Source organism: Pezoporus wallicus, unplaced genomic scaffold, assembly GCF_028554395.1.
Source record: "Pezoporus wallicus isolate ANWC-B61680 ecotype Strahan unplaced genomic scaffold, APGP_CSIRO_Pwel_v1 contig_6566, whole genome shotgun sequence".
Taxonomy (NCBI): Eukaryota; Metazoa; Chordata; class Aves; order Psittaciformes; family Psittacidae; genus Pezoporus; species Pezoporus wallicus.
In genome coordinates, this window is record NW_026638763.1 from 761,993 (window position 1) to 786,982 (window position 24,990).

General features: G+C 42.6%; 1 protein-coding gene across 4 annotated transcripts in view; it reads left to right on the top strand.

The window, feature by feature from the left end:
• Positions 1-24,990, top strand: part of FN1 (fibronectin 1) — a 55,310-nt gene that overhangs the window by 13,721 nt on the left and 16,599 nt on the right. For 3 of the 4 annotated variants that reach the window (XM_057412203.1, XM_057412202.1, XM_057412204.1), the window contains exons 11-29: positions 221-349; positions 1,920-2,063; positions 4,262-4,383; positions 5,565-5,742; positions 5,869-6,045; positions 7,591-7,719; positions 7,837-7,926; positions 8,542-8,736; positions 10,118-10,390; positions 14,135-14,401; positions 15,944-16,038; positions 16,374-16,542; positions 16,835-16,921; positions 17,605-17,796; positions 21,401-21,583; positions 22,583-22,672; positions 23,236-23,505; positions 23,899-24,015; positions 24,442-24,606. In XM_057412203.1, coding sequence (XP_057268186.1) covers positions 221-349; positions 1,920-2,063; positions 4,262-4,383; positions 5,565-5,742; positions 5,869-6,045; positions 7,591-7,719; positions 7,837-7,926; positions 8,542-8,736; positions 10,118-10,390; positions 14,135-14,401; positions 15,944-16,038; positions 16,374-16,542; positions 16,835-16,921; positions 17,605-17,796; positions 21,401-21,583; positions 22,583-22,672; positions 23,236-23,505; positions 23,899-24,015; positions 24,442-24,606 — 3,072 coding nt within the window. Of the gene's footprint in view, positions 1-220; positions 350-1,919; positions 2,064-4,261; positions 4,384-5,564; positions 5,743-5,868; positions 6,046-7,590; positions 7,720-7,836; positions 7,927-8,541; positions 8,737-10,117; positions 10,391-14,134; positions 14,402-15,943; positions 16,039-16,373; positions 16,543-16,834; positions 16,922-17,604; positions 17,797-20,124; positions 20,398-21,400; positions 21,584-22,582; positions 22,673-23,235; positions 23,506-23,898; positions 24,016-24,441; positions 24,607-24,990 lie in introns of all 4 variants that reach the window. The other variant, XM_057412205.1, reaches the window with a different exon arrangement.

The window sequence follows — 24,990 nt, forward strand, 5'->3', positions numbered from 1 at the left end:
GCACACTGCTGATAAATTAAATGGGGAGCAGTGGTGTGTATGCAGCACTAACCTGTGATGATCACAGATAGTAGAAGGGCTCCCTTTCGCTTGAATGGAGCTTGTCATGGTCAGTCTCTATAAGCTGGTCAGGAAGAGGGAACAGTGTGCCAAGCAGAAGGATTTTGTCTTAACACTTAGAGCTCTTGCTGACAAACTGTCTCTGCTCTTTCTCAAACAGACCAGTGCATTGTGGATGGTATTACCTATGATGTGAACCAGACCTTCCACAAGCGTCATGATGAGGGGCACATGTTGAATTGCACATGCTTTGGCCAGGGCCGGGGGAGATGGAAATGTGATCCTGTTGGTAAGTCACCAGCTGTTCCCACATGCCAAATGCACTCTGTGGCTATGTAGAAAGTGATTATGGTATGGTGAAATTGGTGTGTGTGTTTCGGCCCAGTCTTTGCCCACTTTCTGTCCTGAATTGCACAAATGCAAAACTAGAAGTACCACTGGATATGCTGGAGGGTAGGTGAAAGGGCATTTGTAGTTTTAAGGACCTAAGTTTGGGTTATCAGACATGCTACAGAAGAAGTCAGTGATGATGCAGTGATGTCGTAATGGATCATTTCAACATACCTCTTAAGGTTGTGATAACAGGGCACTTCAGCCCTTGGCTGGGTGATTTGGCTGAATTGTTGTACCTGAGATGTTGATCAAGCAGGCAGGGTTCTCAGACTGAATGCTGATAAAACAATATGCAGCTAGACACTGATGCTAGGATCAGTTTTCTTTCTCTCTCCAAAAATCTTTAGGTCTCCTCATTGAACTGAGAGAGGAGCACCATCATATATTAAATTACTTTGGACTAAATTGATTTTTTTGGCTGTCATTTGTTCTGGCAAAGAGAAGGCTCAGGATGAGAACATGTGTTAACTCTGGAGGTTAGCTAAGACCATCATGGTTCTCTGCAGGAATGGGGAGATTTAATCTCTTCTGCCTCCCCCCTTCCCTGGTGAACCTTGATTGGAAGATAAGACCTAGCTGTTTGGCTTGCAATTACAAAATTCAAGAGAACTTCAAACTATTTCCAAGAAAATCTGATTTATTTACAGCAATATCTGTACAGGTTTACTGGAGAAACTTGGATTGTAAAGCTCCTGAAAATTACTACTTTGAAGGAGAGGAGGAAGAATGATTTCAGCTATCTGTAAAAGCGCAATCAGTTCAATTTTGTTGTTTCACTCTAAAAAAGGCTTCTGTTTATCCAAGCAAGCATAATGCTAGTTCTCACTGTACATTTCCAATGAACCAGAAACACAGGCATAAGTGAGACTAGAAAGTGTACCCAAGTGCTTGCACTGTGTTGCATTTACACTAGTTAAGCTGATTTCAGGATTTGATCTGTCCTCCTTTGGTTTATACAATGGTAAATTGGGAAAGACTCTGCTAAAAACTAATGGCGGAGTTCCTATTTATAAAGTTTTTTATTTTACTGCTCAAGCGAGTAGGAGTTTTGCCATTGATTTTCTTGAGAGCAGCATGGTTTAGCTTTGGATGAGTGATGGACTTAGTTGACTGCAGCAGAACTGGGCTCCACAATAGGCAGCGCAGACTAAATCCTTTCTTGAAGGAACACCCCAGTGACTTCCCTGGGAAGTTTGCCAGGTGGACAGCTTGTACCTAACAGTATCTGAAGAAATGCATCACAGCTGAATTAGCTTCCTAGTAGCTAACTTAATACATGCAGTGATACATCAGGAACTTTGATCTGAGATTCAATTTCTGTTGCCACTTTGTCTTTATGTAAGTATACTTGCAAATAAACATTTATTTGCCTAAAAATCTCATGATTTACTCTCCTGTATTTCTCATAGATTTTCACTACAATTTCTATAATGTACAGTGGTTAATTGTCTCTTTTGTGCCTTTAGATCAGTGCCAGGATTCAGAGACCCGTACCTTTTACCAAATTGGAGATTCATGGGAGAAGTATGTCCATGGTGTCAGATACCAGTGCTATTGCTATGGTCGTGGTATTGGAGAATGGCATTGCCAGCCTCTGCAGACCTACCCTGGTAAGAAACCCAACTCACCTGCTGAGTTATACTTGAGGAAAGCAAACTTTCCACCCTTCAACCTGTTCAGGTTTCCTTTTTAAACAGAACCATTTCCCTCTCTTCCTTGGCAAGCACAAATAGGTGTCATGATTAGAAAGAGGAGGTGAGGGTGTTAACACCTATTCCTGAGGCTAGGATTAGTTTAGAGAATGACTATCAGTTCACACAACTTGGGTTTACATTTCCTCATGGTATTTAGCAATACCACACCTGCAACCTTCAGTTTCTATTGCTTAAAACTCTAATATGTGTAGTCTTTCCGTTTCCACTCACTGCAGAAGCAAAATCCACCATGGAGTGAAACATTTTTCCTGATCAGTGCCCTGAAGAAATTAAATATTTGGCCTTTTTTTGACCAGTCAATTCCAGGAAATCTTTATAGGGACAGACAATGCCTGCTGGTTGGCTTGTTCTATTACAGTTTCCTGAACAGAACGTGATAAGGAGAACCTCTCTACTTTCCTGTTTAAGGTTGCAACTGCCACTGTCTTAATTTGCTGTTAAGTAGGGCTGTGTTTGGGCTCAACACAAGGAGGAGAAGGCTGTGCTTATGTCAGTGGTTCCCCAGCACATCTCTGAGCATAAATGTGGAGGAACTGCATAAAGATCAGATATGGCAGTTTCAATGCTGAGGTGATTCTCTGCTTTTATATCAAGATAGGTTAAGAAGAGCCTGTCCACTCATTAGCTGCAATATATTTACACCCCAAGTGCCCTGTAAGTTAAGAAGGGGAAAGTGAAGCTCATACAGAAAGAGGGTTTTAATATAGGTGCCCCTGCTGTTTATGCGAAGCCGCTGTGTGCTTCACATAAATAAGGTACCTCTTCCCTGTGGCTGGCTTCACTCACATCATATTGTGCCAGCACCTTATTGAACCTGACCTGTACCCAGCAGTGCTGTCAGTGAACTGACTGCATTTCTATCTGTGGCCAGCTAGTGAGCCAGAGACAAGGCAGAAGGACGCTTGGCAGCCAGAACTATGTGGACTTGCCTTTCTTTGAGGCAGCAAACTAAGGAGGGCAAGAACAGGAAGCAGGCCTTCTTTGAACTTTTTTTCTTGAGTTTCTTATGGAAGCTTGCTGAACTTCATTGACTCCTGACAGACTGCTTAAGCAAACATCTTCCTGAGCTATGTGAAATATTCATGCCTCCAGACTGGAGACCAGGGCTTTGGGCTTCTTTAGACAGAGGAGTGACTGAAAATGTGTAAATAAACCAAATCTAATGCTTCTGAATGTAGGTTTGGGGTTAGGTGAGCTTTGAAATTTCTGCCTGTGGGCACAGGTTTGTTTGCCTGGAAGTCTGGTTAAATGTGAAGCAGGTATATATGTTACACAGTTGTCCAAATAAATTATAATTAGAAATGTTGGGAGTAGGGGGAGAGTGAAGGTATTTAATGGCTAAAATGAGACACTTCCTTGCAGATTCTGGGGTGCTCTTTGCTGGAATTTTCTGAGAATTAACATGATTACATTGCTGCTGAGTCTTCAGGGACATCTCCCTAATAAGGCTAGGAGGTAGTGAAAAGAGAACCATGGGATCATAGAACCTTTCCTTCTCCACTGGGGAGCTTTGTGGAGCTGAGCCTAAGCCTGATCTAACTAAATGCAGACAGTAGTCTTAAGCATTAGAGTACTGCTGATCTTGTATTTGCATCAGTTTCTGGCCTGATTTCAGTGTTTCAGATCAACTGATAATCAACACCACAGTAAAAGCCTAGTGTCTCTTTGCAGGGTATATGCAATGGCAGATCGGGAGTTTGCCATGCCACAAGATTAGACTGCACTCGGCAGAGGTTTCTCATCTGTTTCTCTGCTCCCATTGCAGGAGATATTAATTGATGAAAATAGTTAGTTGCTGAGGAGCTCCCTCTCTTTGAACAATGCAGCGTTGCTTTGCAGACTTTTTCTATACTGGACTGCTCCTGTTCTCTATTTCATTGACAGCTCATAGGAAATTAACCTAAACAGGGGATGTTAATCAGTTTTTCAACTAGTGATGAAGCTTTAAGGGTGGAAAGACAATATCATTCATTTTCTGGGTATAGCAATAGTACGTGAGCCACGCAACTTCCCTCCTTTTTATGACTCCACAAAGAAGGCAGAAGAAAAACACCTCCAGTATGTTAAAAATAGCAATTCTTTTTTTTTTCCAGGGTCATCTGGGCCTGTTCAGGTGATCATCACAGAGAGCACGAACCAGCCAAACTCTCACCCCATCCAGTGGAATGCTCCTGAACGATCACACATCACCAAGTACATCTTGCGCTGGAGACCGGTGAGTGCCACATGCATCATCATTTGTTCACCAAAATACTGTATTTTTTTTGCATTTTGTGGTGTCTGTAAGAAGTGGCTGACACTGTTTCAGCAAACTTTAGTTGCTAATTCAGTTTCCTTGTTTTGCTGAGGTCAACAGTTACTCTGAGGATCAAAGACAAGTGCTGTATAGACACTTGATGCTTTCTTGCTCAAATTTTAATGGTCACTGTGTTCATGAGGTATCTTATTAACCAAAGCACTAGCACAGTAAGCAGACAAGTTTATATCCTTCCTCACTTTAAGTAATGTAAATCCTTGTGGAAGCTTCTTCATCCTAAGAAACATTGGTTTAGTACCATGTGCATGGCCAAAGAAAACTGGGAGATTTTATCCTATTAATGAGGAGGTAAAAATAAGTAGGATATGCAGATATAAACAGCTAGCATAGGATTAGTCATCTCCCATCTTTTCTAAAGTCTTGTTGGCTCATTTGTATTTGAGGAATGATTCAGTTTAACCAACGTAGATGAGTTGTGTTACAGATGTGCCCTGAGTGCAGCTTCACAAAAGACCACTTAATGATTAAGAACATTAGTACCTCAATGCTGTCTGTTATTAAAAGAACAATAGAGGCCCTGATCCAAAGCCATTAAAGGCACTAGAGTCTTTTTACTGACTTCAGTGTATCTTGGATCAAGGCCTGAATGAAATGGACTTTAAAGCACTGGAGTACAAACCTCAGAGGATGGAGCATTACTTTAGAGCTTCCCAGAGAGTTCAAACACAGGGTAGGTGGGAAGAACATTTCTATATATTGTTTTCAGATGATGGCTCGCAGTGTTATTGTGAACAGCCTTCAAATATGCATTTTCCAGCTATTCCTTCATGCTTTACTGTGTTTTTGATAAAGGAATGAGTTTAGTTTATGTATTACAAATAATTTTTCTTTTAAAGGCAGAAAGTTCAAAGCTAGATTGTTTTTCAGTTTAACCCAGTAAAACTTAATCTCCCAAAATGTCATTAGCCCTGCTTCCTGGCATACTTTTCTCATCTCCTTTGACTTGATTCCATCTGTGCATTAGCCATTCCAGCCATACCTGTGTTTGAATATCAGAGTGTTTGGAAAGCACGTAACAGATGCATCGCTACATACCTCTGCTTGCAGGAGTCTCTTACTGACTGTCCTTGTTCTTTCAGAAAAACTCTGGAAGGCCATGGAAGGAAGCCACTGTTCCTGGCTACCAGAACTCCTACACCATCTCAGGCCTGAAGCCTGGTGTGATATATGAAGGACAGCTCATCAGTGTTCAGCAATATGGCCACAAAGAAGTTACCCGCTTTGATTTTACCACAACCAGCACCACAGCAGTGACAAGTAAGTTGAACAGCAGGGCCGTGCAGAGAAGCAGAATCTCCTTCACCTAAGTCTTTGTTTCATGCACCCCAGGTAACATAGAAGAAGTGCTGGTTAATTAAACCTTTCCTGTTTTCTCTCTTGTAGGCAACACTGTCTCGGGAGAGACAACTCTTCTTCCTCCTATGGTTGCTACATCAGAGTCAGTCACTGAAATCACATCCAACAGCTTTGTTGTCTCCTGGGTTTCTGCTTCTGACACAGTCTCTGGATTTCGTGTTGAGTATGAGCTGAGCGAAGAGGGTGATGAGCCACAATATCTTGGTGAGACAATATTTGAGTTTACTACAGCAAAGCATTGCTAACCGTTTTCTGTGACAATCAGAATAGTGAGGATCTTCCTGTCTTTCCATAGGATTCAATAGGATATGACAGCAGTGAGACTAGGTCAGATTAAAAGCTCACTTAGTTCATTGTCCTTTCTCCATCAATGACCATATGTTCATGTCCAAGGAAGAGTAGGAAAAGAAGGCAATATACTGCCCCAGATCCTGCAGAAGAAAACTCCCTGAACCAGGGATGGTGGATTTGTGCTAACTGGGGATAGATATATATATTATTTTCAGCTCTGTGAATTTGTGCAGTATTTTTTTCCTTTTGAAATTATGTTAATTAAATAGCATCCACAGCATCCTGAAGTGAGCAGCAGTGCAGCTGAAAAGAGAACCAAATGTATTTATTGAACTTGCAGCCTGGCTAATTTCCTTTGCTGTACCTTTGTCCTTCCATCCAAACAGATGGAGAGAAATCTTTTCCAAATGTCCTCTCTTGGCTACTTGCCATCTTATATCTGTTCCAGTCCACTTAGTTGTTTTGTTTCAATTGGATCTTCCTCATCTTTGATACTGTGACAACTTAGCTAAGCTGGGAAGGTGGTTAAAGGCATTGGACTCAGATCTAGGATTTGAATCTTCTCTTCTAACGTCTGTTGTGGAGCCTGTGTCACCACATGTAGTTTCATCTTATCTCCTTTTTTCTAATTTCCTGTCTTAACCATGGCAATGGCAGTTATCTCACAAGGATTTGAGGTTATAAGAGCTATTCAGATATGAGTGTGATTGATAGACAGACACATAAGAAAAAGGCCTAATAATTCTCCCTGGACTGTTGCTTTCCTCAACTGTCAAGCTTAGACTCCTGAGCAGAAGTGACTTAAACTGGGACTGCCAGCACTGTCACCACCTTCCTTATTTGCACAGTGGCTGCCCAGACAGCTGAGCTGTGTTGTGAAGCAGGTCCTGAGATCATCTGTCTATAGAAAGTGGTTTCCAGGCAAATTGAAAGGCAATTCCCAGTTCCCCTTAAGATGCTTGGCTTCAGTCTAGCCAGTAAGGAGCTGCTTCATGGAGAATTTCCTACATCTGGCATGTAGGTGGACATCTGGGGGAAAGGGAGAGGGGAGAGAAGTTCATCAACTCTCATAATGTCATTCTTCTCTACTCATGAGTCAGTCTTTCCACATAACCTCTTCATGTGAAAATTTTTCCATAGATTTCTGTATTGAAAATGCCATTTTGCGGTATGAAATGACTACTCAGCTGACATGGCTTAATGCCAGCAGTGTGCAGCTCACATTTCAAGCCATGCTGTCATAGGTGTTCTCTGCCTGCTGAGCATGGAGACCTTGTCCAACTCTCCACACAACTTCTCAGATGTGGACTAAGGACACAGTGCGGAACAGATGCTGTTTTATTACAGGAATACTGTGATTCAGCCCATATTAGAGCAGTCTCAGTTTTTTCATTTGGAGAGAAAGCAAGAAGATGGGTAGAACTGCTAAGGCAGTTTTTTCTTTCCTACCTTCCTTAGATCTTCCAAGCACCGCTACTTCTGTCAACATCCCTGACTTGCTCCCTGGTCGCAAGTATATTGTTAATGTCTACCAGATCTCTGAAGAAGGAGAGCAGAATCTGATCCTCTCTACTTCACAGACTACAGGTATGTGTGAGTGGCTGTTGCTGCACTTTGAAAGCTGTTTCTATTGTATGCTCAATAACTTTTTGTTATCTTTTATGCTCACACTTGCTGGCCTCTTCTTTTTACTTCCTTAAACAGCTCCTGATGCACCTCCTGATCACACTGTGGAAAGTGTGGATGACACATCAATTGTCATTAGCTGGAGCAGACCACAGGCTCCAATCACAGGTTTGTCTAGTGGGAGTGTACCTCTTTTACATTATTGCTAGAATCTGAAATCTACGTAAAAACTAAAAGTATATATTCTGTAATGTGCAGTGGTTAATTGTCTCTTTTGTGCCTTTATAATAATTTTGTGCCTTTATAATTGTCTCTTTTGTGCCATATATAATATGTCCTCTAGGACAGAGGGCTAGTGCATAATACTGCCCAGTCTGAAAAACCAGCTGGAAAGCACATGAGCAGTTTAGCATTTGCTTGGTTTCACTGTCTGAACCAAGCAATTCAGGAGGCTGGATGCAAAACAATTCCTTCTGGATTTGTGTTAAATAAAAACAAGCCCCATGACCTTCTCTTTGTATATGTCATCCAGACCATCCCATAACAAGCAAGAGAGATCCACATGTCAAATGATAATCCAGGTCAGGTTATGCTTCGTAAAGCATTCTGGGTGTGTGATCTGTAGATGGGGTGTGAGCACAAGCAGGCCATGGGTTCTGCTGAAGTTCAGGACTATTTTTATAAAACCTCAGCAGGAAGATGAGTTTAACTATAATTTTTTGGCATTCCTTGTACTTTCTTACTGATCATGGCTGAGGACTGTATATACTTCTCTTGCTTTAGGCTACAGAATTATCTACACACCCTCTGTGGAAGGCAGCAGCACAGAGCTCAACCTGCCTGACACTGCAACCTCTGTAACACTCAGTGACTTGATGCCAGGTGTTCAGTACAACATCAGCATCTACGCAGTGGAAGAAAATCAGGAGAGTACTCCTATCTTCATCCAACAGGAAACCACAGGTGTCCCACGCGCAGGTAATGGGCAGCATTAAACTCTGTCGCTGAGTCTTCTCTTAGCGCACAGAGCCAATGACAATGCAAGCTCACATTACTCTAGCTAAATGAATACTTAAATGGACTCAGTTCTAGTTTGTATCATTGGTGTTGTGTTTCTTAATTGTAAATGTCTGTGGTACTGAAGTTTCATAGTAAAGTCATAGTAAAGCAACAGTGATGAACTGACACAGTGAAGCCATCACTGCATTATTTGAGGTGTAATTCCCAGGGATCAGACTGCAGGCAGATCTTGCATTGTGTCTGTGAAAACAGAGATCAGAGTTTCCTGAATTGTCTTAAGGGGATCCTGCTAAGAGATCTTTTTAGGAGCCTGGTATATCATTTTGCTTCTATACTTGGCCTACAGATGTGGTGTCTGAGTACATAACATTACACAACACAAATCCAAATTGTTCACCTGAGTTCTCCCTGTCTTTTCCAGTCCTAACCATTATTTTCCATTGCAGTCAGTGGAGATGGGAGATTGCTCAGCACTGACTGATGTGCCAGAATAGCACCATGCCATCTAAACTTGAGGCCCCCCACAATTAAAAAAACCTACTGGTTTCAGGATTCTTTAAGTATCCAATTGGGCTGAATAGCCAAACCAAAAGAAAGGATAGTGAAAGACATGAGATCTCATGTGGTAGCAGTGGAATGTGATGGTCCTGCAAGTTGCAAGCCTGTGTTTGCAAATGGGAATGTACCAGGAATGAACTCAGCTCAATGTTTTTATGGTTTGGCATCTGTTTATTTCAAAAATGAGCATTGGTTAACCTTAGGGCAGTATCAGTTTAATTTGAACATAGGAAATCAAGGCTGCTGTACTGTGGGCCAGCACAAAGGGAACTGGATATTGTCTTTGACTACAAGGGCTAGATCAGCCCGTTGTTTTTTAATAAAAAAAGATTGATTTTAAGTTAATTATAGATACTGAGAACATGCCACGGGTTTTGAAAACCCTTTCTTTTAATTCTAAAAGGAGGTTCCTGTTTCCAACTCCTGGAGTATTTTTTTCCCCCAAGCTCTTGGTTCTGCATGTACTTGAATTTCCATAGCGTATTACATCTGGTCTTTCAGTTCTCTGTGACAGCAAGATACTTTCTATGACTGAGGCATAAAATACATCAAACTATGCAGTGACATTTTGAACTGTAGTCTTCTCGAATATTGGCTGGGAACGTGTGCAAACATGTTTATGGTAAGGTTACCATGACATTCTTAATGTGGTACATCTTCTTTGGCTAGCCACTGCTCAGTCAAAATTAACTGTTTTTTTTTTTCCTCCATATAAACCTATAGCTTCTCCTGCCAATTGCCAAGGACTCTCTCTAACACTGTTGCGTCACTATGCTTTCAGATGAAGTTCCTTCACCCAAAGATCTACAGTTTGTGGAGGTTTCTGATGTCAAGATCACCATCATGTGGACCCCGCCACAGAGCCAAGTGTCTGGCTACCGAGTGGAAGTGATCCCTGTCAATCGCCCTGGCCAGCATGGCCAGAGACTGCCTGTCACCAGGAGCTCTTTTGCTGAAGTCATTGACTTGCTCCCAGGAACAACCTATCTCTTTAAGATCTTTGCGGTGAGCCAGGGCAGGGAGAGCAAACCTTTGACTGGACAGCAAACCACCAGTAAGTGCTTCATGCTTTTTTCAGCCTTTTGAAACGCCTATTTCTCTGTCACTTAGAGAATATATAAGCAGAACACTTAAAGTGCAACAGTTATAGCCCAGGAGGTATCCCATAACTAGGATGACAGGGATGGGAATTCATTCAGTCAATGATCTCTTCAGCAGATTTATCCTCCTCCAGGGCTTTCCAATGGGAGTTTAACTCTCATGGCACTTTAAAACAATTTTGTATGGCTGGAATTCAACTTTTTTATTACTCACTGAGAATTGATGGGCCCTGAAGCTCTTTACAGCACAGATCACAGCCTGTGATTGCTTTTTTTTTTTCTCTTTGTGAGGATACTTTGGGGCAGATTTCAACATGACTTAAGAGCCCTGCTGAGACTGCTCCGAAAATCCTTATCTACTTTCTGACAGCTGCATGCCTATTTGGCTCCACTGTTAGCAGCAGGAGTTCTGCATGCACATGTAAGGGCAAGCCTGGTCATTAAAAGGACTGCATTTCAGCTTTGCCAGGTCAGGCCTGGCTTTCCACAGGCTGTCTTACCACCCCAGAAAAATGTCACTATTATCCCAGTGCAATCTGGGGAAATGGTTTGCAGCGACTTCAATGGATTGTTGACAAGACCCATGGGAGCATATGTTTTTCAGGAAGGGCTGTGCAAAATCTCTCAGAACCCAGCTGCTAATGATCTAGTGGCAGTGCAGCATCCACCAGTGTGAAGCAAGTGACAACCACAGTACACAAATGTTAGACATTTGCAGAATGTTAGACTTCTGCAGAAGTGCAGAGAAGAGAGAAGCAGTGGTTGGGCAAGATACAGGCTTTCAGACAGAATAAGAAGAATTTAGCATGGGTTTGGGTGGTTATCTCCATTTTTGATCAAAAATAGATAGATCAGACAGAAGCTGGGAAGTGGTTCACTTGGGCAGAGCCTGTTTATTGGGCAGTAGAAGGGTGACTTGGTGTTTGTGGTGTTCTTTGACTGGGTCACATTATTTAAAAGACAAAAAATTGGCTATGGATTTCTTGCTGCTGCTGTGGCATTTTTCAGTAAAAGAGAGCAACTCCAGAGAATCCAGGCCAACTCTTACAGAGATGAGAGGGAAGGAAACGGGATAATCTATGAGTACAGTCATGCTGTTTGAGAAATGCTACTTACTTGCATCCATAAAGTCAGGAGCCGTGAATAGTGCCTCTACCTCTTACCATCTCCCTTGACTATGCAGGGACAATGGGATCCTTATGTTCATCCTTTGACATAAGTATCTGTGTGAGTGCCCCCCCTCCTCTTTCAAGTGAGGCTTTCAAAAGCAAGGATACAGCTTAGGAGGCTGGACTCTTTTGGAAGCTTTTAGAACAAGAAGAGCTCAGTTCCCAGTTAGATCTGTAATTTTAAGTGGTTGTTTTCAGGAGCCTTGGCTATGTGTAGAGCCCTTCTGAAAGTCCACACACAGAGTTGTACATTGGAGCACAGGCATTTCATTCAGACAGCGCAGGGCTAGTTACAAATGTCTGGAATCATTTTCCATAGGCTGTGATCACCCGCTTAACTGCTTTGCCTAAACCACATTTCAGAAAGCATTCACATAAATTGCATCCTGTAATCGAAAGTCCTGGGAAACAGAAATCAGTCAGAGTTCCCAAGGAAAACCCTGAAGCAAAAGTCTCTTCCCACGGTGTAAATGTGCTTCTCTTTTTGGCCTTCCGTTAAAAAACAGTCTACAAATAAACTCCAAGTGTGTGTGTGTGGCTTTTTAATCTTCCCCTTTTTCCTTTACTATGGGGAGAGGAAGTGATAAAAGCCTAATAGAGCTGGCAAATTAAATTGTGCAGAAAGGAACTGACTGCAGGCTATAAATTGGTGGAAGATAAAATCCTTGTCAGATGAGACTTAGGACAGATGTTAAGTACCAAGAAGCAATAAAGCTGACTCCCAGCTTGTGGGTTGGAGATGGGCCTAAGGAGTGTCGCACTCATCCTTTGTCTGTTAGAACTGTCATCTCCTCCATCTTTGCAAGTGGTGGAAGAAGGAAGTCCTCACTTCCTTTACCCTCTCTCCTATCCTGGTTTTGACTGGGATAGAGTTAATCTTCTTCCTAGTAGCTGATATAATACTGTGTTTTGGATTTAGTGGGAGAAAACAACTGGGGAGAAAACAAAAGGGACAAAACTCCCACTGAATTACTGTGACAGCGAGAAAACATTAATTTTTATCACAAAAATGTTAGTTACTCAGGGGGAGAACTAAAAATGGTGATTTTGCTGTCAAAAAAGAGCAATTAATTTCAACATAGAATTGGGACCTAGGGAAAGTGGAAAACTTGCTGCATGGATGCTATAAACTCTTTGCTGCAGTCCTGCCTGCTGTACAGGACAAATTGCTTAGGTGTCTTTCCCAGTCTGAGCCTCATCTTGTCTCAGCCAAAGGTAGTGACATGTCCACTGTTCACTGGACTCCAGTGTAAGTGCTGAAGAAGCTGTGTTGCTTCAGCCTCCTGTTTATGTAGTTTGCTGGGTTATCAGTTTCAGCAGCTTCTCAGGGGCAGTGATAAAAAGGGGAGGAAGCCTGCTAAGAGCAGTTGCCTGAGTCCCGAGGGAGAGATGAGCATGCTTAGAATTGTTGGATAGTCAGTTCCAGGGTGTGATCGTTTTTAAGTAGATCTGGGGACTGGTTTTCTGCTGAAAGTCGCTGACTCTTCTTTATTTTTACATGAAAATGACCGACTTTGGGGGTATGTTGTTTTGGGAAGGGATATTGAGAGGGCAGGGAATAGGGCTGGGCAAGGATTGAAAAGAATAAATCTTCTTAATGAAAAAGGGCTAAAGTTGGGTTTCTGTGCTTATGCTGACAAGTCTGAACTGAGCTGAGCTTAAAAAAATGCTCAACATTCATGAGAAACTATTGAAATTCCCAAATGTGGTTGGGTTCATTTGTCTTGCCTCAGCTGTTAGTTTCACTTCCCATGGGATGGCACATATGGCAACCACCCAAATCAGCACAGCCAGGAACATGCAGATCTGCCTCACCCAGCGTACTACTGGATGGCACTGAGGCATGGATGTAGTAATTTCACGTCTAGCAACATAAAAGGGACATGGAGCTGTTGGAGCAAGTCCGGAGGAGGGCCACAAGGATGACCAGGGGCTGGAACACCTTCTGTATGCAAACAGGCTGAGAAAGTTGGGGCTGACTAGCGGGGTGAAGAGAAGGCTGCATAGCAGCTTCTAGTGTCTGAAGGGAGCTACAAGGATGCTGGAGAGGGGAGTTTTCATCAGGGACTGTAGCAATAGCACAAGGGAGAATAGGCTCAAACTGAAACTAGAGAAGTTCAGGTTAGATGTAAGGAAGAAGTTCTTTACTGTAAGGGTGATGAGGCTCTAGAACAGGCTGCCCAAAGAAGTGGTAAATGCTCCACCCTGGCAGTGTTAGAGGCCAGGCTGGGCAGAGTGTTGGGCAACATGGTCTAATGTGAGGTATCCCTGCCCATGGCAGGGGTTGGAACTATATGATCTTAAGGCCCTTTCCAAACCATTCCATGACTCTATGATTACCAGCTCTGTCCTGGTTCCTACCTTCTCTCTTCCCTACTGTTGCACGAACACCCTGAGTAAGAAATACACTCTCAACAACCTCATTGTGTACCTGAGTTTTTTGCACGGTAATGGGCTGCCTTGGAAGTAGGGGTGAAGTACAGATTCAACTGGGAAATTGATTCCCATTATGCTTTTTTTCTTCCCCAGAGCTCGATGCCCCCACCAACCTGAGATTTCTCAATACCACGGAGCATTCAGTGTTAGTGTTGTGGATGCGCCCCCGCGCTGTGATCACAGGATACCGGCTGACTGCAGGTCCCACAAGAGGAGGTCAGCCAAGGACCTACAATGTAGGACCTTCTGCCACCAAGTACCTTCTCAGGAACTTGCAGCCTGGCACTGAGTACACCGTGTACCTTGTGGCAGTTAAAGATGACTTGCAAAGTGCCAGAGAAACTGGAGTCTTCACAACTTGTAAGTATGACAGGCTCATACTCCTCTTCCTTAACACCCTGGCCCTCCTTCAAAATTTGCGCTGAAAGTGTCTATTGTGAATTGGTTTACAGAAGAAGCCTTTTGAAGTAGCATTCCAGCCGAACGCTTGGGAAATATTCCTTGTTCTTCTTTCCAAATTATTTGTCAGGATACAAGAGAGTAATTTGTACTAAAAAACTTTTAGTAAAATATATTTCAGCTTTTTCTGTCATTAGAGACAAAAGGGAAACTACTAACTACCGGTACTTTAGGTTTTGTTTAACTGAATAACAAAGAAATTTGGTTTTACTTGATCTTTCCAGTTGTTTGGTTTTGGCAAACAAAAACAAGGAATCAAGGAAAGGAAACAGCAGCCTTAAACTAGGCAAGGAATAATTAGTCTGTCATCTGAATAAAGTTGAAAGCAGTCATTTCTCAAGTCCAACCATACCAGCTTAACTGTAGTTACAAAACTGATACAAACATTGTGTTCTAGCATTTTGCTTCTTTATTTCAGTCACATGTGCTGCTGGGTTGGAAAAAAGTACTGAGCAAATTTGGAGAGGAAAAGGAGTTCCGTAAGAACCCAGATGTACTTATAGAAAAGAACAAATACATTCACTGTTGAAAAAATGATGGAACCATCACAGAAAGTATCAAAATTCAAAGCCATCCAAGCCCAGAACCACATCCTCTTTTCAAAAGAGAATGTGGTTTCTTTTAGAACAATGTGAAAGTGTTCAAACTTCTAATCAGAGTAACACTGTTGACACTGGCAAGATTCTTTTTTTGCTAACAGACAGCCTTATCTTTAAATATTTCTCGATTAAGATATGATTTGGTATCTTAGATGAATATTGCCTTCAAATTTGGGGTTATCTGAATGAAACCAGTCCAGTTCAAGACTAAAAATTAATAAAGCAGGTCTCTTCATTGACAGTGAGGTCAATGTAGATTAAATTCAATGGAGTTATTCTGACTCTTTCTGGGGTACACAAATGCTTTGGCTTCTGTCTGATGCTCCTGGCAGATATCAATGAGACCACAAATTCCTCAGATAGACTTTGAGTTCCTTTTCATTCTGCTGACTTCAAAAGAGTTGAAGCTGTTGGTGAGAAATGAGATGGTTCTAACTGGGACAGCTGGGTGACAGACAAGGGTGTAGTGTTCTGCTGATCGACTGGCATATGGTGGGTGAAGGAAAAAAAGCTGGGGTTTGAGGAACTCTTTAGATATCATGCCAAAACCAATATTCCTCAAATTCTTGGGGTTGGATGCATATAGGATTCATGAGGCCCAGTTCAATATTTTCCTTTTCCTTAGGAACAACAAAAGCACTGCCACTTGTGTACTGGGTCGATCAAACCCAGCAGCAGACAGAGTCATCTGTCAGACCTCTCCCAAATCACTGGATTTTTAGAAGTAATATAGTTGAGCACCTATCACATACCCCTTGCCATCTGAACTGCTGTAGGTCAGGTTTTCTAGCTGTTTGGTACCACCACAGCAGCAAGACTCCAACTCTGTCAATTCACTTCACAGATCAGCCTGCTGGCTCTGTTCCTCCTTTTAACACAGAAGTGACTGAGACTTCTATTGTCATCACCTGGACACCTGCCCCAAGGATTGGTTTCAAGGTAGGAGAATTGATCCTGTGTTTCTTTTTTCTCTTGCTTCACTGTGATAGGAAGGGCAGATTAAAGCTGTTTACTGTGGACTGCATTGAAGACAGCACGAAGTACAAAACACATGCTGCTTACAGGGGGCAGGTCTAGGTCACAGAGGTCAATGCAAGCATCTCATCTGGGCTTCAGGTCAAGTTCCTCAGTGGGACATCTAAAAAAAGGATACAGGGTGAACAGTTGGCATTCAGCATAAGGGCCTATGATACTCATATTGGATAAGTCAGGATGATAGTTAGCTGGAATAGGAGTATTTGAGACTGGAAAGCAAACTCTCTCCTTCTCTGCAGCTGGGTGTACGCCCAAGCCAAGGTGGAGAGGCTCCTCGGGAAGTCATCTCTGATTCTGGCAGCATTGTGATATCTGGCCTGACCCCTGGAGTGGAGTACACCTACAACCTCACAGTCCTGATGGATGGCCAGGAGAGAGAGACTCCTATCATCAGGAGAGTGACTACACGTATGACACATTTGCTTTTCCCCAATTATTCCTTCTTCTACTTGTTTCCCTTGCGTGCCCTTGTGCTGTCTTCTGGGGCTCAGTTCTAGTCTTTTCCTCCTGTCATGGTTTAGAGGGTGTTTTTGATGCATAAGTGATGGTAGCACTAGCTTATGCAATGCAGGGTCAAAACTTAAGAAGAATATTTTTAAGTCATTTTGAAGGGTGAGGATAAAAGGTAGGGAGAAGGGATGTGAGGGAGCTAGCATGATTCTCAGTGCCACAAATGACCCATTTGTCTTAATGCTTGCAGCATTGTCTCCACCAACCAACCTGCGCCTGGAGCCCAATCCTGATACTGGGATCCTGATAGTCTCTTGGGATAGAAGCACAACTCCAGGTAACTATGTCAACTCGCACTATGCTCAAACCTTCTGTTGTGTCAGAATGCCAGCATTTGTTCTGTGGTTATCTGCAAGTCATTAAGGAGACTTTAATGGGAAGCATGCTGTAATTTAAGCAAAAATTTACATATTTTTTAATATATTAAGGATATGATGCGGTTCTGAGCAACAAGATCTAGTTGAAGATGTCCATGATCATTGCAGTGGGTTGGACTAGATGAGCTTTGAAGCTCCCACCCCCTGCTACGGGATGTTTTCCACTAGAGAATGTTGCTCCAAGCCCCATCCAACATGGCTTTGACTACTGCCAGGGATAGAGCAGCCACAGCTTCTCTCAGCAACATGTGTCAGGGCCTCAGCACCCTCACAGGGAAGAACTTCTGCCTAAGAGCTCATCTCAATCTCCCCTCTACTTAATAGTCAAGTTAAAACTATTACCCCTTGTCCTATCGCTACATGCTCTTGTAAAAAGTCTCTCTCCAGATTTCCTATAGACCTCTAAGTACTGGAAGACTGCTCTAAGGTCTCCCTTGAGTCTTTTCTCCAGGCTGAACAAACCCATCTCTCTCAGCCTGTCTTTACACAGAATGTAATGTGTTTGCCTCAGTTGTTTATACTGAGACCTGATGTAAATAAGTACATCATGAGATTACTGCATACTGGTATATCTGTATTTCAGGCATCAGTGGATACCGAGTGACCACTTCTCCTACCAATGGGCAGCAGGGCTCTACCTTGGAGGAAGTAGTAGGTGCAGATCAGACCACCTGCACCTTTGAAAACCTAAACCCTGGTGTGGAGTACAACGTCAGCGTTTACTCAGTCAAGGACGACCAGGAGAGTATCCCCATCTCTGAAACCATCACACAAGGTAATGAAAGGATGAACATCAGTTTTAGCTACTCAAAGTCAAGTTGCTGAGCCCGAGAGCTCTATATTGCAGAACTCAAATAGTAGTCTGATGACAGAGGGCTTAAGAGAGAGTCTTAAGAAGCAGAACAGCCATGTACTAGCATATGACAGAGCAGTTTTTATACCCGGTTACTTCTCTGCATGGGCAGCCTACATTGTCTGTCAACAGGGTGGTGGTAAAGAGATGGGTCTGTTTATCAGTACACTGAGCTGGAACGCAACAGAGATTTAACTTGGCTCTGAAGTGCCCTAACATCTGGAGTACAGAGGGTGGGAAAGAGAAGTAGGTGAAAAGAGATAAGAGTGGGAAGCAGCACAGGAGAAATTTTGGCAACAAAAGTGGTGGAAGATCACTTCAGCACAATGGAGAGGAAAAACAAGATTGAAAGGCCCATCACTGTAGCACTTACGGGACACAAAGTGGTGTGTGCCACCTCACATTACATGCTGTGATGATTGCAGAAACCACCTTTGTGGCCACAGTAGCAAAATTAATACACATCTCTCCAAATGGTTTCATTTCATTTTCCTTTGTGAGGGCTTTGTTTGTTTGTTTTTGTTTCTGCTCAGCCCTGAAATGATGCCAGCTGCTGTGTTTGCTTGCTCTTATAACACTGCTTTAAAATTTCTATGCTTCACTGAAGTACTGTATGCTCCCTGGGGGTGAACTAGTACTGTGATACTGCATAATTAAAGCAGTAATAGCTTTGGCCCTTTACCATCTTCTAGTGGGGGAAAGCTAAGGATGTATGTCTCTGGCTTTTAGCACTCTGCAGGTGATATGGTACATGCATTCCATGTGGATAAACAATGATTTTACAGAAAACTGACTTTTTTTTTTTGGACCTCTCCTGTAAAATAAGTCTTTCCACAGAAGGACATTAAAATGGAAATAACCACTGTTATTAAAGCCAGCCTTTTGAAATATTACTGTCCCATAATTCCTTTTGAAGATAACTTGTAATAATCCAACAGAATGGGTACTGAGTCATGCATCCTTGACTCACCTTTGGGTGTCTGATCCTGAGTGAGGAAGAGCATGCATAAGCTCCCACTGATTTCAGGATCACCCTGCTAAAGTTGCACATCCAAATCTTGTGGCTTAAATCAATGCCAGTCTATTGACTTGAGCAACTGAGGGTTTGGCCATTGTCAATTAAAGAGGCATCTAACTTTCCCTGCTCCCTGCCCAATTCTGTTGGTCCTAACATGCAGGAAAAGAACAGCTTTGCTAATAGGAATAACATGGATAGGGAAAACAGTCACAGCTGTGCTTGTTTGCCATACAGAAATTTAGACAATATCTAGGTTATGAAAGAGGATCCTTGCTCAGTGCTCAGTGCTCAGTTCAGAGGTTTTGAACAATTTAGCCAACAAACCAAGTCAGCCTGTTGGCTCCATCATGTGCTGGGCATAACCTCTGAATATGGGGACACTGTCACTTACAGAATTCTTTCTATCTAATGCTTATTTTAAACCATTTGCCATCTCTCTGAGGAAGTATTTAATTATTCACTGTGCTGTATCATCTGTTTTTGCACATATATTGCAGCAGTCAGTGGTAAGTAGAACATAAGGAATTCTGGGCCAGATCCTCAAACTGTTACAGGGATTTGAGACTTTTCCCCCAAGTCCAGTGTGAATAGTTCAGGTAGTGAATGATCTACCCTGAAGCTTTGTGATGGTTCTCACCAGCTGAGGGTGAAATCTGATTTAAATAGATTGATATGTTTTATGATCCTAATGATAAAAGTTAGACTCGCCATTTGAACAGGACAGAAATTCTAGAGGGTAAATCAACAATTGTTCCAGATGAGTTGTTTTATTTATGTGTTAATAGACTTTGATCTCTTGCTTTCTACTTGCACAAAAAAAAAAAAAAGAGGTATGTTTTTCCTGTTTCTATTTTCATCATTATGGCTCATTGTTGCTCAAAGTAAATTTGTTGCAAATTAAGTGCCTGTTATAGGTTTTTATGAAAATCAGGTGTCTAAAGTGGCAACTCAGGGAGTTGGAGTTTCACCTTCTGTCTGCTCAGGGAGGCAGTTGGAGACTGCATTGAAGGGCACAATACAAAAAGACCGCCCCACACACACACACACACAAACCAAAACCCACCAAAACCTTCTCCTTTTCCCCCAAACCCCATGAGAAATTCTGCATATCACCGCAGTTGCTTCTAATGTGCTGTCAATGTTAAGAGTGATGAACACTGCTTTTTTTCTCCCTTATCTTTCTTTTGCCTCTGTATGTCTTTGCCTTTCCCATTTGCTCTTTAACTCATTAGAGGTGCCCCAACTCACTGACCTAAGCTTTGTTGACATAACTGACTCCAGCATCGGCCTGAGGTGGACCCCGTTAAATGCCTCCACCATTATTGGCTACCGCATCACAGTAGTTGCGGCAGGAGAGAGTGTCCCTATTTTTGAAGACTTTGTGGACTCCTCAGTAGGATACTACACAGTGACAGGCTTGGAGCCGGGCATTGATTACGACATCAGTGTAATCACACTCATTAATGGTGGAGAGAGCGCCCCTACCACTCTGACACAGCAAACGGGTGAATCTTGCAAACTTGTGTGTTTTGTGATGTGGACGGTGTTTCATGCTGTCACTGGCTGTCAGGAGGATGGGGCTTTGTCCAAAGAGGAATTGAGCCACTCACTGCAGGGAAGCCAGAAAGACTCAGCTCGCTCCTTTTGCTAAATGGCAACTGGGGATGGATAGGCTATTTCCAATTGAATAGCTGCAGACTTGTCAGACACATTCAGTATCCACTATTCATATTTCTGGGATATAGTTGGAATCAAGAGCCTGAAACATGAGCTGTATATTCACCAGACTATGAAACTGTGATCCCCCAAAGTAAGCTTGCAAAGGGTGGAGCAGTTCAGCAGACACCCTCCAGTCTTGATAGCTATTTGAGCTTCCAGCAGCCTGTTTCAGTGGTGGCTCCGCTCTTTCCTCAATGCCCCAAAGGATGCACATGAAATGGAATGGCCACTCCCTGTGTACAAGCCATTGACAGCCATGCCATGCCGTCAAAGGTGTCTCTAGTGCATGAGCAGAAGGCAAGCTGAAAACTGGTTCTTGCATGAAATCCTATTGTGGTTGAGGCTGTAAATCCTTTGACATGAGTAGAAGTAGAGCTATAGGAAATTAGTGATTTACCTTCTCCTCTCCTATGTGTGCATGTATGAATTCTAGATGAGATGACTTTTCCATCTGTAATCTGCTGTATGGTGACTTTAAACCTCTCATGGCTCCACATCTGTAATATGAAATGTAGTTGCAAGAAGCATGTTACTTTTAAACTTGCTACCCTGTTTTCAAATTATCCCCACAGGGTGTATTTCAGGTATCAGGAATTGCCAAGAGGTTAAAGGAGCCTGACAGTAGTACAGACATATTTTAACTATAGTAGAACTGAACGTAGTTTAGAAGTCTGTTTGCATGGATATGACTCAGTAGTTTGATATGCATGAGATGCTGATTCCCTGAACATACATCTTGATCAGCTTTTATGAATCACAGAACTAAGAGGTCTGTTCTTTGCCATGTAGCTGTGCCTCCTCCCACTGATCTCCGCTTCACTAATGTGGGGCCTGATACTATGAGAGTGACTTGGACTGCACCAACTTCCATCGTGCTGAGCAGCTTCTTGGTGCGCTACTCACCTGTGAAGAAGGACGAAGATGTTGCAGAGCTGACAATTTCACCCTCAGATAACATGGTGATCTTAACAAGTAAGTAGGTTATCTACAAATATAAAGAGGCCCCTTATATATCACATAAGATGGGGCAAAAAAAAAATGCTTACTGTAAGTACAACTGGCCAAATTCTCAGCTGATGTAAGCTAATGTTGAAGTAGCCTCCTGCTAACTCACACTAAATGGGGTTTGGCCACGTGCTTTACCCAAGTTAAAGCCAAACTGCAGGAACATTTTTTCCTATCAATCCAAGGACAGTGATGAATCAGGCTGTGAGTCAATTGCATTGATTTGCAGCCTGGTTAGGTATTAAGAGTAAATACCTATTACTCACCTGGTTTGCCAGAAATGTCAAGGACTTGCAGTGCAGAGGCTCAGGGAGAGGATCAGAATGTGCAAAAGGTCATTGCTCCTTTGGTTTTGTATGCTCGGGACCAGAAAATAAACACTGTTTGTAACCTTACAGGACACGGCAACAGAACATTGGGCATTTTCGAAAAGCTGACATTAATTTTTGCTGGTGCAAAAGCTCCAGCTTTTGCATTTGAAGTCTTTTTTTTTTAATCCATCCTAGAATCAGGTAGGTTGAGTTGAGTGAGAGACAATACCCACTTTCAAAATAAGAGGCCAAATATGAAGTTTATCCGAGTTAGAATAGCTGTGCTGGAAATCCTTGGCCCTATTCCACTTTATATCAACTAAAGCTTTGGCTTGGTGCATAACTAAACTACTGGATAACTAGAAGGGACCTTGTAGAAAACTACTTGCTTCTAGCCTGTCTCCACAAACTGATGAAGCAATGATATAGGATACCATGCTCCTTCGAGCTAAACATTGTAAGCAACCATAATGCCACAAAAAGAGCTGATTTAAATTTTTGTCTGTCCTGGAGGCTCAGATCTTCTATCAAGTCAAACCTGAATCTCTTCCTTAAGAAACACAGTTAAAATTGTGTAGGCTGAATGACTTCTAGCTATTAGTAAAGAAAGATATCTGAATTCCTGTACTTGAATTTCTGTCCTTAAATTCCACAGATCTGCTTCCTGGTACTGAATATCTGGTCAGAGTCTACAGTGTTTCTGAGCAACATGAAAGTGCACCTTTGTCTGGAATCCAGAAAACAGGTACTTAGATGCACGTTGAGACACATGTAAGATTAACGCCATCCAGTAAGCATTCATTTATGGGACTTTGTTGCTTGCTCTTGTATATTGCCACCTCGTTGGTGGGTCGCCAGTTAGATATCAAAGAGCAAAGCAGAGGAACTTCTTGGGAAACACTAACGAGTTTTGCATTTCTCTATGCCTGAGGGCCAGAACTTCTGTTGGTTTTAAACAGAGCACCTGGTGTGAACGTACTTACGGTGTCTGCCTGAGAACCAGCCAGGCAGAGCCTGTCATATCTATCACTCAGTCTTTTGTGTTTCATAACTGTGTAACGGAGCATGCTCATGTGCATTGTTTATGCTGTGTTGTCTGTGTGTGCCATACTTTCTTTCCCTACAGTTGTGTTTCAGTACTTGTTTATCTCCCTTTGATCATTAACATATTTATTTAGTTCTATGGGTAAATGGCATTTAGCTTAGGATCTGGTAGAGCTGCAGTATTGAGCATAATGAAATATATTAGTGATCATGATGACCAGTAGTTTGGCTGAGCTCAGTCTCTTGTCTCTTTGAAATACCCAGCTCTTGATTCCCCAACTGGCCTTGACTTCTCGGATATAACTGCTAACTCCTTCACCGTGCACTGGATTGCTCCTCGTGCAACCATTACAGGCTACAAAATCCGGTATCACCCAGAGCATGGTGCTGGCAGACCCAAGGAGGACCGCGTGCCCCCCTCACGGAACTCCATCACCCTTACAAACCTACTTCCAGGGACTGAGTATGTGGTCAGCATCATTGCCATCAATGGCAGAGAGGAGAGCTTGCCCTTGGTCGGCCAACAAACGACAGGTAAGCCTTGAGAGAGCACTGGCTAAAAGTTTCCGTGAAGAATTTTGGTGTCCTCTAGCAAAGTAGTTGCTCTTGAACAAGATATTCCCTACCAGCTAGTGAAACTTTGCTTATGAGGAAGTGTCTATGATACTGAGGTAGGGCCTAATTTAGAAAATGGTGAGAAACTATGCTACTTTCAGATCAAGTTGGATGTCCTTAGGGCCAGCAGACTTTTTTCATTAAATCTAGTCCAGTACTGGACGGATTTTAACCAGATACATCACTTGTAGAAGTGTGTGCACTGGCCTAAAAGCAAGGGAGATAAGTAGCAGAGGAGCACAGTATGATAGGTGGAGTATGTGACTGGTGTATGTTAACTGCATTTAAACTCTCTCAATTCTTTGTTTCTAGTGTCTGATGTTCCAAGGGACCTGGAAGTGACCCCCACCAGCCCAACCAGCCTTGTGATTTCCTGGGATGCTCCTGCAGTGACAGTCAGATACTACCGGATCACTTATGGTGAAACAGGTGAGGCTAGGCTGCTACGGCCAATCACAGAACAGAAATTCTATTCTGAGGCCATTAGAGAGCCACATCAAATAGCAAAGGCAGGTTTGACTGTAGCCTCTTGTATCTCTGAGATTCTTGCAGTATATTTAGAGAAGATTATAAAATGTAGGTGTTGTTTGTTTTTAAAGGAGAGCAAATCACTTTTTGTCTACCAAAAAGAAAGAGTATCTGGAGCATTCCAGACATTTAGAAGTAGTTCTCTGTACATATTTCATTCTTTTCTTTGGATTGGTCTGAAAAAAACTTTGACCTAACAACCATTGAACTCAACAGGGTTCTGTCTTCAACGAATGATGCATATAGGATTGTCCTGGTTTTGGTAATGATTTAAAATGTAGAATTTAGAGATCCATTATATTTCTTTTTCCACCCAACCCTTCTTAGGTGGAAGCAGCCCTGTGCAGGAATTTACAGTGCCTGGCACTATGTCTACTGCTACCATCACTGGCCTCAAACCTGGTGTAGACTACACCATCACCGTGTATGCTGTAACTGGCCGTGGAGACAGCCCTGCCAGTAGCAAGCCAGTCACTGTCACCTACAAAACAGGTGAGACCTGTTTAAACAAAACAAAACATACAAACCCCACTACAGCCTATGTTCAATTATCCCTGTAAATTTTTATCACTGATCCCTGGTTTCTTTTACAAGTCGTGGGCTATGTTGTAAGCCCATCACTTTCAGTGGAGCTGTGTATCATAGAATCATAGAATAGTTATGGTTGGAAAGGATCATCTAGTTCCAACCCCCCTGCCATGGGCAGGGATATCTCGTTCTAAACCATGTCACCCAAGGCTCTGTCCAGCCTGGCCTTAACATCACCAGGGATGGAGCATTCATAACTTCCTTGGGCAACCCATTGCAGTGCCTCCCCACCTTTACAGTAAAGAACTTCTTCCTTGCATCTAATCTAAACTTCCCCTATTTAAGTTT